The sequence below is a fragment of the Xyrauchen texanus genome, chromosome 6 (assembly GCF_025860055.1).
Source record: "Xyrauchen texanus isolate HMW12.3.18 chromosome 6, RBS_HiC_50CHRs, whole genome shotgun sequence".
In the NCBI taxonomy this organism is placed as follows: Eukaryota; Metazoa; Chordata; class Actinopteri; order Cypriniformes; family Catostomidae; genus Xyrauchen; species Xyrauchen texanus.
In genome coordinates, this window is record NC_068281.1 from 4,261,963 (window position 1) to 4,279,901 (window position 17,939).

Here is a 17,939-nt window from a genome sequence, read left to right on the forward strand (position 1 = left end):
AGATGATTCAGGCAGAGGTCAGTGAGTGGCATCACAGTCCGGCTGGAAGTTTGTGGCAGTTCATTTCTGGTGAAGTCAATAAGTCCAAGGTTTGGGTAGTTTGGGTAGTGGCCAGTAAAGTATCATATGTTTTTCGGTTGGAGTTAGAGTTCATCCTCTGTGAAGTCTATTGTAGTAGAATGAAGTGATGTAAATTTTGGCACAGGCTGGATTTAGTAGTCATCGCTCAGCAACAAATAGTGGTGGGAGTAGGACATCAGGCAGGACTGGAGCTGGATCTGGAAGGCTCTTGTAACCTCAGGATATGTATCACAAGGTTGAGACAGGGAAACAAATTGTAAATTGTAAAATATTAGCATTGATGCCAGTCACTTTATAGCAGAGTCCTAAAATGTGAGAAGTGTTTCTGGCTTCCAGCAGATTGATGAGTCTTTAGCCTAGACTTAAACCGAGAGAGTGTGCCTGAGTCCCATACACTGCTAGGAAGGCTGTTCCATATTTCAGGAGCCAAATAGGAAAAGGATCTACCTCCTTTTGTGGATTTTGTTATTCTAGGCATAATTAGCAGGCCAGAATTTGGGACTGAACATGATGGATTATAGAGTAATATAAGGTCGCTTACTGAGGAGCTAGACCATTCAAAGCTTTTTAAGTAATTAACAGAATTTATTAATTGATACGAAACGTCAAACAGATTGGAAAGGTCTCGAATTCAACAAGCATGTTTCACTCACAGACACAGACTCACAGAAGTGCAGTGAGTAAAAGCAGTGAAAACACAAAGTTTACAAGTTATTTTTTTTTTGTGTGTGTGTGTTTTCGCTTGTAACTGCACATAAAAACAGTAGATACCCCCAATTAAAACTAACCCAATACAGTGTCAAATAATGCATAGATCTTAAAAGTAATCTTAGAGAAAATGCGATGCTACCTTAGATATTTTTGTAATCATCCTGGGCGAGGGTCTCTGTGCATAGATCTTAAGTGGATCAATCACAGCACGTCTGCATAGACGTGACGCATAGTTACATTTTTTAGAGGTGTGTTTGTCAGGCTACGGATTAGGATTGACACATGCTATTTCACCCAAAAGCTAATGCAGTCTGATCATATCACAAAACATTTTGGACTCTTTTAAACCTATATTTAGCACAATCCACTTGGTAATTGGATCACCCAAAACAGCGATCTTTAATACCCAGGTGATCTAACACCCACTGTCAATGAAAGGACACGAAGCTCATGCTTCCCACAAAATCCCATCAAACTGAATAAAGTAATCTTCAACCAAATAAAATAATAAAAAAACTAAATATGTTAATAATATTTGTATACTAATAATAGTAATAATACTAATAATACATATTTTACATTCATTTAATTTAGTTAAAAATGACACAACATGGGGAATAGCGAGAGCCTCCACATGTGCTACGTCTCCGTGGTAACGTGCTCAACAAGCCACACGATAACATGCACGGATTGACGGTCTCAGACTCGGAGGCAACTGAGATTCGTCCTCCGCCACCCGGATTGAGGTGAGTCACTACGCCACCACGAGGACTTAGAGTGGGAATTGGGCTTTCCAAATTGGGGAGAAAATTGGAGAAAAAAAAATGACACAATATGAAAATCATGGATTTTTTTATGAAAATGAAATGTGTAAATCTTAAAAATAGCCTAAAATATTTTTCTGAATGTAGTTACAATTACAATACAGATATCTGAAATTAACATTAGCATTCATTAGCCACTACTTAAAAACAAAATGACAGATTTAAAAGAAAATATAATAGTTGTAATTCAGCTGTTGAAATCATTCTTATCATGCACGTGATTAAAGGTGGAAAGGGCTTGCAATACCGAGTCTCTAGGTGGATGTCAAAGCACATGTTGCACATGATTAAAACCTTTGCGATGGATTTCTTGAGCTCATGGGACTCTGTTGTGTAATACCATCTCAATAATATGGTCCTTTCTTGCGTGGCTGACTTATGGAGGGATCAATCCTTCTAAATGCCACCTCACAAAGGAAAGCACTAGTTCAAACCAATGAACTTGGCTCTGTAAACTACAAGCTCCTCTCCTTTGAAAAGTTTTGTTTGGTCAATGCCGAATTGAAAATCACAGACTGACCCCGTGTACTGAAGCCGGCAGGTGATGGCGCACTCCAGCATGAAGTCAATTAGGGAAACAAAGCTGCTTGGAAATGCAACTTTAGTCACGAATGATTCATTCATTACATGCACAGTGCAGCTGTGGATGTAACAAAGCATTTCAAAACCAGCACTTTAAATCGGTCGTTGTAGCGACTGTCAATATCTGTGCTCAGTGTGTGCCCTAGAGCGACAATAACAAAGGGAGAAATAACAAACTATATCACATTTCACCAACTCACACCTCCCACTGTGGGCTGAGTATGATTTTTGCAGAGTAATTTGCAGTAATGGTGATTTACGATGGTAAATAGCTGTAAAGTTTCTTCAGAGTCTCTGAAATCAGTGCAGAATGTTTAGGTTATTACAAACCATAATGTTCAAATGATGTTGCTGCAAAAATAATCGCTTGAGTTCCAGTTGTTGGAGGATTAATAGTAAGACTTTGAGATGACATTATGGAGTAGGACAGAAAACAGCAAGAATTAATGAGGTGCAATGCTGAATGAACAGGACATGACAGGGCTTATTTCAAATCTCACATCACCCTCAACATCTTACACAGGAGAACATCTACTAACTAGTCAACACCACCCAAAAGAAAAAACATCGCTTTAAGATGTCTTTTATATTTCTGTCTTTTCTTCCAGTCAGCAACACTGTAGAATAAATGGAGCATGAATGGAGAAATTTGTGCAATGTTTTTCCCCGAGAAACAGACCCCAGTAATCTCACATGTTTCTCTCTAAATATTTCAGAAGAGATCTCAACAATGTCTTAAACCATGCTCAGATTGCCAAGACACCAAAGTCTGCAATACAAAAACAGACATTTCAATATTAACACATTTCATGACCATATTATCCAAGCAATGGTTTTCAAGTAAATGTCTCAAATAGTTATCCTAGACAGCGTTGAGATTACATAGAGATCACATGGAGACATTTGTGGAATATGTGTATCCTCTAGAGTTTCACAAATCCCTCAAACTGTGCTCAGACTTCCTAAGATACCAAAGTCTGCAATAAAAATCAGATATTTAAATACTGTATGAACTAGATGCTTATTTGAATAGAGATTAAACTTCTGTCCTGAACTCTTCTATCTTGGCATATCTTTAGAGGGAAAATACCCTAGTAATCTCACAAGAGTCTCCTAGTCTCAGTAGAGATCTCAACAATGCCTCAAACTATGTTCAGATTTCTCATTAAATTCTTCCAAGACAAAATTATCTGAGCTATGCCATACACATTATGTCAGAAATGGTCTCATTTGTGTCTACTCTGATTCATAAAAGGTATTGTTTTCTAGAAACAAATGAAACACTGTTGATATAGATAAAAACACTCCTGAGCTTTGAAAAAGCAACATTTCCTCTGAGCAAAGAAGACATTTCCAATTGAAATTGGGGGAAGTACAGCGTAATTTAGAAAAGAAAAACGGTATGCTACATTTTTAAAGGACAGAGAAATTAGGCCGTTTTCAGGTGAATGGGTATTTATTCTCCTTCCTTTGAGTAGGCTATACAGTATGTGCTAGTTTCTCCCTGTTTCTGTAAAACATACTTTTGTTCATCCTGTGCCTGTTGCTTTCTCACAATCTCTGTAATTATGCTGTTTCTATTTGTAGGTATGACTAATCCTTGTGGATAATCAGCTCCATGGTCATAGAAAACAACTTTGACAATGAAGTTTGAAGAAACACAACAGATGCCATTGGTGTTGGCTAAGGCAAGAATATAGCTAATTCCTAGAATTAGGTATTTGAACAGAGTATTAAAGTTTGCTGCATTACTGGTCCAGCACCATTTGTGCTACAAACATAAGTGATACTTCAAATCATGTGGTTTGTTGAGGAGCAATGTGCTATTACTCATCTAAGTGATCAGACTTAAGATTTTTGCCTGCTAGATGATAACATGGGTGGGGAAAAAACCTCACAGACTTGCAATGTAGGAGAAGCCCATGCCAAATAGGGACCAGAATATTATAGAGACTTAGGGGTGGACGCTTTTGACTTGTACCACAAAGCAACCAGCAAGCAACTGCTTAGCAATGGGCTAAAACCATTAAAAACACCTTAGCAACCACATAGTTACACCGTGGCCACTCAAGTTTTATTTAGAAAATGTAAAAACTCTAGTTTCCTTTGTCTTGCAGTTTTATTAATTAATTTATATATTGATTCAAGTCATAATAAACGCGATAGCGTAGATGTTATTTTATGTGTAAATGCTATTGAATAAAGTTTTTCTCTTTTCAAGTGACTGTAATAATCGTTTGCCTTGATTCTGATTCACAGTTTCCAAAATTTTATCAAATTACTGTGTAATTTAACTATTTATTTAGCAAAAAAACTTCATATAAATATGCATTACAATGTCACTCTTCATACCAGCCCACGTAAAAATATGATCCATTCCGTGTATGAGAATATTTAGCCAAAAACTGCGTCATTCATGGCAATCTCCCATTCATTCCAATGGGGAGTTCTGCAGAGCTTGTCAGAGAAAGGGACCGTTACCAAGGGGGACAGAGCTTAGCGAAGGGTCAATTGTATTGGTAGACGTCATGATCAGCTGTGCATCAGCTTGACTAATTTATCTACTTTTTTGGGATTTACAAATTTCAGTTATTTAGTATTAGAGTGGAGTTTACATAGTTATTTAAGAGAACCCATTTATATTTTGTGTAACAACTTTATATAATTGAATTCATTTCAGACAAACTTCTTTTTCTTATTTAGTTTAGTTTAATTTCTGATTGAGACTGTAACCTTTCACCGTCCTGTTGCTGGACAATTAGTTCAGTGATGTCTCATCCTCAACAATATGAGACGTGTTTCTAGACAGACTGCTGTGCCTTTGCAGTCATTCCTATTTAAATTTCCTCCCTGCCAATTAATCACTCGTCTAATTGAATCTGTGCAACTTAATTGCAGAGGCTCTCTTGGTTAGTTTCAATCTGTGACTCTGATGTAGAAGGAAAGAGGTCTTAATTAATGACTCAGGTTTAAAGAAGGCAAGACACAAAAGATATCCATCTGCTTTCCTTCACCACAGGACCTCAGCTACCCAGCTCTCTATGCGTAAGATAACAGTGAACTTGTCAAAAACACGCAGGCAGGAATCTTTCGGAAAATATGTTTCATAAGCTCGTGCTTTTGACTGTTTTTCTATTAAAAAATAAAGCATGGATGAAAAGTTAATTGTCAAGTAATGTAAGCTACGAGTTTCAAATGGTTTTTAGGTCTATGTGGTGGTGTGGGATCTGTCTCAGTAATCATGATATCAACAATACAAGATATTGAGGACTTTAGGCAAGGGCATAGCAACCGCAAGAGACATGGGGACACGTCCCCCGCACTATTTAAAAATGAGATTTTTGTCCCCCGCACTTTTCCTAGCTAAACATTTATATTTACATTTATGCATTTGGCAGACGCTTTTATCCAAAGCGACTTACAGAGCACTTATTACAGGGACAATCCCCCCGGAGCAACCTGGAGTTAAGTGCCTTGCTCAAGGACACAATGGTGGGGATCGAACCAGCAACCTTCTGCTAACCAGTTGAGTGCATTAGCCCACTACGCCACACCACTCCACCCCACCACCAGTCCAAATGGTGGTTTAGTATACAGTATTCTTTGCGTTTCGTTACTTAGGGCTGATTAAGTGACCATCCAGCCAATCACAGGTGAATTTCATGAGCCGAAACAACACTTACGTATTAGGCTGTCAGATAGTCTAATCAACGTTAGAGTGATGGTGGTGTAGTAGTCTAAAGCACATAACTGGTAATCTGGTAATCAGAAGGTCGCTGGTTCGAACCCCACAGCCACCACCATTGTGTCCTTGAGAAAGGCACTTAACTCCAGGTTGCTCCGGGGGGATTGTCCCTGTAATAATTGCACTTTAAGTCGCTTTGGATAAAAGCGTCTGCCAAATGCATAAATGTAAATGTAACGAGGCTTCATTCATTTCAACAAAGTCGCATTGATGTTGATCTAAATTAATAATCTAGAGATGAGGAACACACAAATAAGAGTTATTTATCTGCATATCGTTCTTGATTGGCAGCATTACGTGAACTGCACCACAGAAAAACGAAACAAAGGACAATCCTTCTTTTAAGCACACATTGTAAATGGAGTTTATATCAGCGCACAAGTCTTCATTAAGTTATGCTTTTTACATTATGTTTGTAAAAAGTTTGATCGGTTCTTTTTACCAATTTAAGCAGATTACTAAACCTGTGTTAAATATGTAAAGCTATTTATAATATCAGCTCCAGTTTTTTACCTATACGTTGGTGTGCTGTTGACAAACTGTAGGACAAAAGATAGATCTGCTGTGTTCTTAGAACTCAGGTATTTTACTGAAGTGAATAGATATGTAGACACTTTTTTAAAACATAAAAATGTACGGACGTTATTGAAGCTCATCATAATCATTATAAGAATATTATTTTGTCAAATGTATTATTATAGTCATGCTCAGCAGCTCACAAACTGTAGGAAATGATAGTTTTGCTTTGTTTGTATAATGCTTAAAACGTCTACTAAAGTCTAAAGGATTCAGATTCTCTTTTGATCGTTGATTCAGTGACTAACACATTTCATCAGTTAGTCACTCAACTCATTTGTCACCACCTTCTGGCATCACCAGAAATGGTCATTGAATATTTAAATGGATCTGAGCTCATTTTTGTGAACTTAGTCAAAACACACAAGCCACTTGGATAAATTTAAATCCCACAATGCACAAGCACAGAGTAAAAAACGTTTAATTGTTCATTAATTAAATAATTAATTCAGGACCAGCTTGTGCTCATTCTTTTATTTGTCATGTGTGAAACAGAAGCAAGTGTTCCACAACATTCCCTTTATTTTTGCAGATAATTTTGCAATCCTTGAATCTTTAAAATACTAAAAATATTCAAAGTAAATAATATGTATATATTAATATAATACTTCTATCATACTTATTTAATAATATATACTGTAATATATGAATACTGCACTGTAAGTGTTGGGTCTGTACGAGCCACCAACTGACAGCCATAGAAACTGTGTGGTACCTCAACTAATCGAGTGTTACACTTGCGATGCAAAGGCCTTGGGTTCAAGTCCTGAAGAGCATGCAAATCATCCGTTTTTCAAGTCGCATTTGGTTTATCTGACACTATCGGTTAGGTTATAGGTGAACTCAGTAACTATTGTCTTCGTGTCGTCTTGAACTTAAAGTGACACCTAGTGGTGTGGATGCAGCATCATTTAAAATCAATCGTTTTTAGTTTAAGATGCCATTGTAAAAAAGATGTATTTACAGTCAGCCATGATTAATTTAATCAATGAGTGAAAGTGTCAAATAACAGGATGGTTACTGAGATTAAGTGAGCAGTCTTCGGCTGGCCATGTGATTCTAACATGGCAGCCCCCATGTGCGGACACAATGTAGAATAAAACAGCTTTCATGATGTTACTGGTATGACTGGAGTCTTCATTTCATGTGAGTGCTCATGTTTTCCTACATATATTGCAAAATTACAATTCATGTCTTTAGGAGTTAAACTTTTTTAATGAGGGAAAACTTAGCAAGTTCACCGTTGTTTGGGGAAGGGAGATCTTCCCAAATCTTGCTGATTTAAAAGTCGATAGAGTATTAACCTTAAAAACCTCATCTGTTTGGAAGAAAATTTGAATCTCCTTTAGCGTCACTCAGAGGACATTTCACCTCGGAACTGCTTCGATACTTGTAATGACCATGTAATATCATTTTGCAAAAATGTTGCCACAGTAACGTAATTTTCATGAGTTCATGCTGGATAAAATGGACATAAAATCCCATAGACTTACATTGAGGGAGGCACCTGAGCCAAATCATGGAAACAGAATATAATAGAGACTTGGGAGTACAGTAGACAATTTTTATTTGTTCCAGTAAGCAAACACTTTTTTTATTTTTGAATCAAATCCACTGACAGTAAACTAATTATAGGGGAAGCACCCATGCAGAACATGGGGTTAAGTGCTCATATCAAGTGTACAATGGTTAGAAAGCAGGATTGACGTCTTAATAATAATACTTCAGTTACCTGGATCACCCCTTCTCATAAATGATCCTGTGATCTTTTTAGCTGCATACCATAAGTTTCCACTGGCATGGAGTGAGGGGCGCATGAGTGGGTTTTTTCTCATTTGTGAGCGCCATACACTTTCACTGTATGCAAACGAGCTACCGTGACAATTTTTTTGTTCTTCCGGAAATATGACAACATACAGTGCATAGTGAAGTGATATGAGGGTGATTATATGATGACAGAATTTAAATTTTTTGTAAACCCTCCTTTTAAGCATTCAAGTTGTTGACTGTGAGTGTCAGAGATGCCCATCCCTCGCATTTGGCGCATTCTACTGCTGGTCGGGTGGTAAGATCACAAACTTCCCGCTGTGCAATCAGATGCCGAAAGAAACTTCTGCTTTCCCCGTGGAACTCTCTAGTCGCTGTTTGAGCTGCACATATATGGTTGCTATTGGAAACAGAGGCTTGGCAGAGCTCTGGCGGGTATAAAGTGATCTTGCCGCTCCCAGCTCAGATCCAGTTTAAAGCACATAAATCCAGGGCGAGACCTTCTACATCAAAACAAAGATCAATACAGCTTCTATTCTGTACCGCCATGCCATTTTCAGTCTTTAATTTTAGTAGAGAATACTTCTTGATTGTAATAAATGGGCAGAAATCACTAAAGAAATAGTTAATGATAGTTTACCCAACAGTAACATTTCTATCTTCATTTACTCACCTCATTTTGTTCCGAACCCATATTACAACAACATCAGGGTGAATAAATGGTAATAGCATTTTCATTTTTGTCTAAGCTGTCACTTTAATTAAAGAATTCCTCAAAGATTGTATAAAAAAAGAGATCCTTTTGCCATTAAAGATTTAGTTAATGAGGAGTGTTAAATTTAAATGTTAAGTGGTTGCAAACAAAGAAATTAGGACCAGTCAAATACTTTTTACCAAAGGCAGAAAGATGTCTCTTAGGTCTCACCATTGCAGAACAGTGCTGCATGGGGACAGTTTGGCCATGTGTTTGCTAATGAGCTGCCAGTGACTGCAACAGTGAAGCCACTTCTCTTGCCGTGCCTGTTATTCATAGCTTTTGTTTGCATGTTCACAGCATAATGCATCTAGAGTGAAAGGAGTAAAAAACTTTATTGTTACGGTGCAGAGCCAATGAAATGCTAAATTAGTCCTATTTGGAGCTTGACAGCCATGCACTTTCATTGCACTGCAGGAAAGCTGATATGTAAAGCAATTTGTCCAGTTCTGATAGCATTGAAAATAAAGTTTAGTTTTGGACAATGAGAAATATCTAATGATGTGCATGTGCAAGAAATTATATTTTTCTCAAGATGTCTTAATTATCAGCAAAGTTTTGTATCCATGGTTCACCATCTATGGAGAAGACCACAAAGAGCATTTGCAGTCAAGCAGGGCCTTCTTTTGTTTGAAGAAACAAGTGCACAAGAAGAGAACTACGTACAACATAAACATTTGGTGCCCTCTGCTGTCAGAAACACAGTAACACTGCAACAAATTGTTTTGACATTAGTGGGAAGGAATGGATTTGCTGCAATGGGCATGCAAATTGGGCCCATTTTGAGGGGGGTCTTTAGTGGTGTTGTACACTAATCAAGAATTGATGCATTTTTAATGGATTTCAATAGGGTCAAAAAATGACCCAAAGGACAAATGGAGGATGCAGTTTCTTAAGACAACAGGAGGGTTAAATAAATGAGGGACGAGACAAAAATACATATAAAAATCAAAGTTATAATTTGTAAGTTAAAAAATGTATTGTCTGGTGGTGTAACTCTGCTGACATCTACATTGTAACAAAGTCTCGGTCATTTCAAAATAAGAGAGCCTGATGTATTTCAGGCTCGTTTATGGTTAAAAGTCCCTCGATCTTGATTTTTCTGATTATTTTGGGGATTTTGATTGAAGAGTAAACTACTTTTAGGATTTTATTTATTTTGTAGGGTAATTTTCCTTGATATTTTGACAAATAATCTTTCTACTTTAAAAACATACAGTGAATTTCGGAACTCAAAACTAAATTCCCAATGCATTAAAAGAAATATTGAAACCAAGCTGCCAAAACGCCTTGTTCTCTACTTCCATAATATTGTGATGTAGACCACATCTACAGCATCAACACCTACTTTACATCATCGCACTTTTGGCACCACCCACTGGGGCTCAGTTCATACTCAAAGAAAGAGAAAGAGAAAGAGAGAGAGAGAGAGAGAGAGAGAGAGAGAGAGAGAGAGAGAGAGAGAGAGAGAGAGAGCGCAGGACAAACAGGCCTAGTATGGCCCAACTATTTTGGAACAATGCCCATCTGCGCTATTTTTAATTATTGGTGTATGTAAACACACACTAGATGAACGTCTTGGACAGTTTTGATGAGTTTCCAGTGATGTACATTTCAGTGCAGGATGATACTGGAAACTGGATGTGTGTCTTCATTGTTTTTGGACTATATTTTGTCCACTCGTATCAGTGTGATTGCTTTTGAATCAGGCATAATATGATTCAGGCTTTGCTAAGGAATTATTATTGAAGGATGAGGAAGTTAAAACACTTAGATAAGATCAAAAGCGTAAGTACACAGTTCCATCCATGAATTTTTAAAATGTCTTTACTGTTTGATACCGGACACGTCGAAACAAACTTTCTAAACCATTTATTGTGTTGTTGGCAGTAGTAGCACCAGCGGGTACAGCGAAAAATGGAACGGGACATCGGTTTCTCACCCACACCTATCATATCATGTCTGAACACATGGATTTAACCACTGGAGTCGTATGGATGACTTTTATGCTCCCTTTATGTGGATTTTGGAGCTTCACAATTTTGGCACCTATTTACTTCCATTGTGAGGACCTACAGTGCTAAAATATTCTTTAAAACATTTTTTAATTTGTGTTCTGCAGAAGCAAGAGAGTCATAAACATCTGGGATGCCAGGAGGATGAGTAAATCATTAGAATTTTCATTTTTGGGTGAACAATCCCTTTAAAGTACATTTGTAGCTTAAAGGTGCAATTTTTAACCATTTTCATGTAATGTTTGCCATTTTTTTTGCCAATGTGTGAACGGCTTGTAACGCAACTTACAAAATAAGCCCTTCCTAGACTTCCTAGGTTGCCTATTAAAGCATGTAGACTGATTTTCATATGAAGGGAGCGGGTTTGCATGTCTGGCGGCCATGATGGACTCTCCATTTGGAGTGCTCTATGTAGTGCGGGTGAGTTCATCTCCTTTTCCTTTTGTAAGTTAATTTCTAGTTTCTAATGTGCCTTTTATGGTTAACTATGCAAGAAGTTGATTTGGTGTATCATTGGAATTGTTTCACTGTATTACTTCAGTTCCTACTCCGCTCTCACAGACTTCCTTAACATATGCTGAAGGAAGGAAAGCAGTTCAGCTTCCTGCTGAGCCTTTGCCTGGGGTCTCCTGGGAACTGCCACATCCCTCACCTGTAGTGCTGCTGGAGGTTAGTTCTTCGCCTTGCATCCCATCGGAGCCATGGCTGCCTCCTCGTTCCTCACATATGGTGCCATCGGAGCAGTTGCATCCTCATTCCTCGCCTGTGTTCCTTCCAGAGACTTGGCCTCTGCTTCAACCCTTACCCGTGGTTCCGCCAGAGCTTTGGCCACCTCCCTCACCTACGGGTTGGCCAGAGCCTTGGCATTAATTCCTGTATGTTAGCTGATTTATCCAGAGTAGCTTTATTGTATCCCGTTCCCTTATTCAGACACCAATTATTTCCAAGCCACTTCCTTCCAATATCTCCTAATGATTTCTAAGAACTCCCGACAACAATAAAACATATTCAACCTCTTTATGAGATGTCTAATTATGTTGCTGGAACAAATAAAAGGACTGTGAGCTGGATTTAATGTTCTAATTGATTAATCATCCTTGTAGTACTCCTCCAAACTTACCAACACCCACCTCCAATATTTTACACTTTGCGTGTTCACGCATTAAACCACAAATGCAGCCGATTGAGCTTACTTGTATTAATTTGGGGGTGAACTATCCTTTTAAGCATTTTAACATGTAATATATAAAGTGCCAACTAGATGCCAGCCAGAAAGAAAATCTAATTTACGAAAGAAATATCTACTGTGCTAATGTGCATTCATTCTTTCAGTTATTTAAGGTGAAACTTAAGCGGAAGTAAAAACAATTTACCAGTCCACACTATTCCTTCAGAAGGAAGCGACACACCCCGGGCAGTGAGCACTTTCTGAATGCCTGACTGACTTTTACAGTCGACCAAACATGACAGTTCCTGTTATCCTCCTCCAGAGAACAGCACAGTTCCCGCCTCTTTCTCGCGCTCGAGCCTTTGTTCCCTGTCAATCATCACGCTATGGCGTTCTCGCGCTGATCTGTAGGAGACGCTGTTGTCTTCTGAAAAATTAAAAGTGGCATAATACATTTTTAAAGGTAACGGGACTTCTTTTTAATTTTTTTTATTATTTTCTACGTTATATTAGCCACAAGTATTGAATTGAGAGCTTCCCCGGTACAAAACAACACAACAATTTTTTTTTTTCTTGGGCATTTACAAAGAGACGCTGTCATCTACAAAAAGTGTCATAATCAATTTTTTAAAGGCAACTGGATTTTTATTTTCCTCCCTAAATTACTTTTATCTTTAAGAATTGAGACTGGGGACTTTCAAGGTATAAAATAAGATAACAGGAATATTATTTTACAATAACTTTGTTTGTGCAATCGGGCAGCGAGTTATTTGTTCTGATTAAAAGGGGTGGACAGGGCTGGAAAGAGGGAAGGAAAAAAATAAAAGAGGAAAAGTGGATGTCGCGACAAAGTGCTCTGTCCCGTTTTCACCGGGACCCGTGTTGGTGTCGAGCCGAGCTGTTGCGGTGCTGGGAGTGTCGCACGTAAGCGAGGATAGTTTGCCCTGGATTTTTCATTATCATTTGACAGATAAGGCTCCCGGACCACCACCTCCTCTCCTCACCTCCGCGTTTTTTCTTCCTTTCATACCTCTGTGATGTGCCGCGGTCCGCACGCGGGTAGAGGCTCGCGATCACCGCGAGAGGACTGAAACCAGCACGCCTCCCTTTTAATTTTCCCTCAATATTTTTCCTCCTAGGTGGAGGATTGGGGAGGAGGGTGGGGGGGACTAATTTCATTTTTACCCCCTTTTTCAACGAACACCTGGACTGAGTGATGTTTTTGGGGTTTTTCTTTTTTCTCGTTTTTTGAAGCCCCCGACGAGGCCGGGCTGTGTACAGATAAGCAGTGGGGATGACTTTAGAGTCGATGATGGCCTGTTGCCTGAGCGAAGAGGCCAAGGAGTCGAAACGAATCAACGCCGAGATCGATAAGCAGCTCCGTCGGGACAAGCGCGACGCGAGGCGGGAGTTGAAGCTGCTCCTGCTCGGTACGAGTACCTCCGCTTTACCGCCACCTTTAAACTCACTCACACACACACACACACACACACACACACACACACACAACACCAGCCAGTCGACAGGTCTCACCGTGGTTTTAAACGGTGACTTAGGGTGTACCGAACACACTGCCAACGCGTTATCGGTGTGTTGATTAGTAGTGTGTGCTTTATTTTTGTGGCTATTGTATTTATATCTAACCACAGTTTGTGGGCTATCAACGTTAGCCATCATGCTAAGGCGTTTGCCTCCGCGGACAGGGCCTTGCACGCAACACCACACAAATCACAACATGCTGTCTTATGTTTACGTGTACAATTGCATGTACATTGCTGTGTATGCCAGAGTCATGCTTATGTCGCTGAAATTGTGTGAGAAATTTTCCTACTCTGCATTAGTGACTGCCTGGTGTATTAGGTGACGTTTTTTTTTTTATAGCTGTCAATTGAATTTATCCTTAATGAGTCAACCTATCAGATTTGCATGCCACTAGAAATAAGGATGTGGGATATGTTGCCTGCAAGTACATAGATGCAAATGTGCTATCAAGACTAAGAGTTGCTTTGAATGATGTACAGTACATTAGCCTACTTGGTGTCGAGCAGTTTTGGGTAAGTTACCCTGAAAAGTAATTTATTACTAACTACTAATTACATCTAGTGTAATTAGATTACTGTACTAATTACTCTGTATGAAAAGTAATCACATTATTTATTACTAATTACATTCTAAAACACTTATCGGCATCGACCAGATGAAAATACAAGGATAGACATGCAATTGTTCTTTTAATTCTTTCATATAAATCACATGAAATCAAATAAATTATTCGTGAACTCGCCCTAAGAATTTAAGGAGGCTGCATTCAATTAGAAAACATAAATGTAACGTTACATTCAATTTTAAATTCACTATTGTTCTATAGTCTATACAGTAATTAACCCAATTACATCAGAAGTAACTAATTACATTACTGACAAATTTGGAGTAATCCCTTAGAAGTTTAATTACTAGTAATGCATTACATCCAACACTGGTGTGGTTTGTAACAGTGAGGTAAAAGTAGATTAATTCATCATGTCGGGTCGTAGTATTAAAATTGTAGGGTTTAGTTCACTGTCAGCTGAATGATTAGCTATTGCGCTTGAGCGATGGAAGTGAAGATGCAATCTTTCAGTGCAGTTCTGCTGTTCACTATTCAGATCATGTTTCTCCCTTGATAATTAAAATCAATTAGCACCCAAGTATCAGCCATAAATGGCTGTAAAACATCACTCAACGTGCACATATCTGTGCCACCTTTCAAATTTGGGTCACTGTTGGAATTTTAGCATTTATTACTGGGTTGAATTATCTCAAAATGGTGGACAGTTATTGCCTTATGAGGGTGTGAGAGCTATGCACATTGGGCTCTGGTAACTCCCAAGGAAGGAAAATTGGGTTGCTTTATCAGGCTGTGAGGTTTGGTTGCAAGTGTGAGATGTGATAGTTCCATGACTCTGTGAGTTGGTTAGGCGGTGATATCTTCCACGGACAGCCTTCATTAATTTCCTATCAGTCAGGACTGCTTTTCCGCTTGGAAACCATAAAAAAATGGATCATAACGTATGCCGATGAGGAAGACAGATAGGGAGAGACAAACAGAAGTGTGAGTTTTGGTCATCTGTGAAATTCCTTGCTGAAATGCGGTCCAGTTGCTTAAACATTTATAATGGAAGTTGGATAGTTGATTGTACTCTTGCATATGAAATAGATGCCATAAGGGAAAACACCCCATTTATTACTACATACATTTTACATTTATGCATTTGGCAGACGCTTTTATCCAAAGCAACTTACAGTGCACTTATTACAGGGACAGTCCCCCCGGAACAACCTGGAGTTAAGTGCCTTGCTCAAGGACACAATGGTGGTGGCTGTGGGGATCGAACCAGTGACCTTCTGATTAACAGTTATGTGCTTTAGTCCACTACGCCACCACCAAATTACGTACTAGTGAAGTCATTACGTGGTGACGTAAAAGAACCTGTTCATGGAGCGAATGGTCAGAAAAAAACAGTTCGCAGAAATGAATCGGACTTCCCATCACTAACAGCTACTCTGAACACTGACAATCCTGAAGAAGTGGTACGTTTTTTTGTTTTTTTTGAGTATTAAGTGCAGTATGGCGTTAGATTTAAATCGAGACTACTTGACAGTTACGTTTTGCTGGTTTTGCAGGCTCTCAATGTCCGCCCACGCTGCTTTCACCTGCAGAATTTTGCCATTGAAAGGTAAATGTGACCGAGTCTTAAAGCTACTGTATATCCTTCATGCCATGATGACTTAAGCCGTAAACACTAAAACCCTAAAACGACTATTTAAACAACTTAACTCAAATTATACACATGTTTTAAAAGATGAATTAATGTAAGAGCTTATGTAAAATAATAAGATTACATTTTTTGCCTTTTAAACCCTCCAAAATTGGCCCCATTAACTACTTTTATAAGTGCCTCACTATAACCTCCTGTGGCTCCTATATGACTCTATGACCTCTGAGAAAATACAAGAGCTTGACCTTTAACTGTTATAAAATAATACATCGGTCTCATTCCCACTATCCCTGTTCCACCAAAGGAAGTATTAAAAGGCAGATCCTAAATAAGTTAAAACTGTAAGCCTAACTCTGGATAAATCTTGGCTAGTCTGGATTAGCCAAGTCCTTAATAGGCTTTGTGAACACATATTTGCTTCCATTACTGTTACCATTACTTCCTTGGTTTAAAGGAATGGTTCACCCAAAAATGAAAATTCTCTCATTATTCACTTACTCTGATGCCGTCCCAGATCTGTATGACTGTCAGCAGAACACAAATGAAGATTTTTAGAGGAAAATAGTGCTTCGTCGGGTCTTTATAATGCAAGTAAACAGGTGCCGGCACTTTGAAGTGCCAATTTAAAGTTAAAAACATTTGAATGTTTCCTACATAAACCTATCGATTCGCTTCAAAAGTCATTCACTGATCGACTGGAGTAGTGTGGATTACTTTTATGCTGCCTAAATGTGAGTTTTGGACCGTCAAAAGTGCTGGCACCGTTTTACTTGCATTATAAGAACCTCACAGAGCTCTGCCTTCTAAAAATCTTAATTTGTGTTCTGCTGAAGGAAGACAGTCCTACAGATCTGGGATGCCACCAAGGTAAGTGAATAATGAGAGAATTTTCATTTTTGGGTGAACTATACCTTTCAACCAGCCTCTCCAGACTAGTTTGGTATGAGTTGTTGGTATGCCTTGTTGGTATGAGAATGGCTGGGCAAAATATTGAATATTCACAGATACATTTGTGATGAATTAGCTGGCGATTTAAAATGCTTTTTTTTTTTTTTTTTGGCCATTTAAGTTCATAATGCCAAATGATACTTTAGTTGTCCGCATTGCTGACTCCTCCACACACAGTATGCATGACGCAAATATAGTCAAATTTCCGCATGTTCTGTACACGCCGTCGTACGTGTTGTTTATTCGTTGTCAAAAGATAATATTTTGAAAGGCAATGTAGTCGACTGACCATGATCCTTTAAGGGTTATGGAAAAAAGTATACCTGGGCCTTTTAGATTAATTTTGTGATCTGTTCTTGTCTTCTGACTTCCAAGTATGAGTGTTGAGATGTTATAAGGTGTGTTTTTTTTTTTTTTAATCAATTCAATCTCTCTGCTTCAATGAATGAATGAATTCCTATATTCTTTTTACTAAATTGAGTAGTTGAGATATTCCTTGTGTTTATTTACATTTACATTTATGCATTTGGCAGATGCTTTTATCCAAAGTGACTTACAGAGCCCTTATTACAGGGACAATCCCCCCAGAGCAACCTGGAGTTAAGTGCCTTGCTCAAGGACACAATGGTGGTGGACTGTGGGGATCGAACCAGCGACCTTCTGTTTAACAGTTTAGTGCTTTAGACCACTACACCACCACCACTCCATATATTTAGCAAAAATGTATGTGGAAAAACAAGTTTTGATTATTTTAAACTTACAATATTGTACTTTTTTGTGTATTGTATTTCTTGCATTACACATAATGAATCTTAAGTGGCTACAGTCAATGGCTGTTTGGTTGTAATGATTCCTTAAAACAATTTCATAGTAAATACATAAATATTAAGATACAGGGCCTGAAATTTGGCATGGGATTGCGGGCATAACGGACAATTTTAATCATTCCCACAAGTTCGACGTTCATAGTTTGGGAAATTCCAGTATGCTTTTTTTGTCTTTACAGTGCA

General features: G+C 38.4%; 1 protein-coding gene and 1 long non-coding RNA gene across 2 annotated transcripts in view; one reads left to right on the forward strand and one right to left on the reverse strand.

Annotated features, from left to right (window-relative positions):
* The window catches only part of LOC127644543 (uncharacterized), a 43,070-nt gene extending 30,580 nt beyond the window's left edge, over positions 1-12,490 (reverse strand). The window contains exons 1-2 of the long non-coding RNA XR_007970672.1: positions 12,429-12,490; positions 11,708-11,896 (exon numbers count right to left, since the gene is read on the reverse strand). This is a non-coding gene — a long non-coding RNA (uncharacterized LOC127644543). The remainder of the gene's footprint in view (positions 1-11,707; positions 11,897-12,428) is intronic.
* A 572-nt stretch (positions 12,491-13,062) lies between these two features.
* Positions 13,063-17,939, forward strand: part of LOC127644529 (guanine nucleotide-binding protein G(q) subunit alpha) — a 58,056-nt gene continuing 53,179 nt past the window's right edge. Inside the window, exon 1 of the mRNA XM_052127727.1 lies at positions 13,063-13,653. Coding sequence (XP_051983687.1) covers positions 13,518-13,653 — 136 coding nt within the window. The 5' untranslated portion in view covers positions 13,063-13,517. The remainder of the gene's footprint in view (positions 13,654-17,939) is intronic.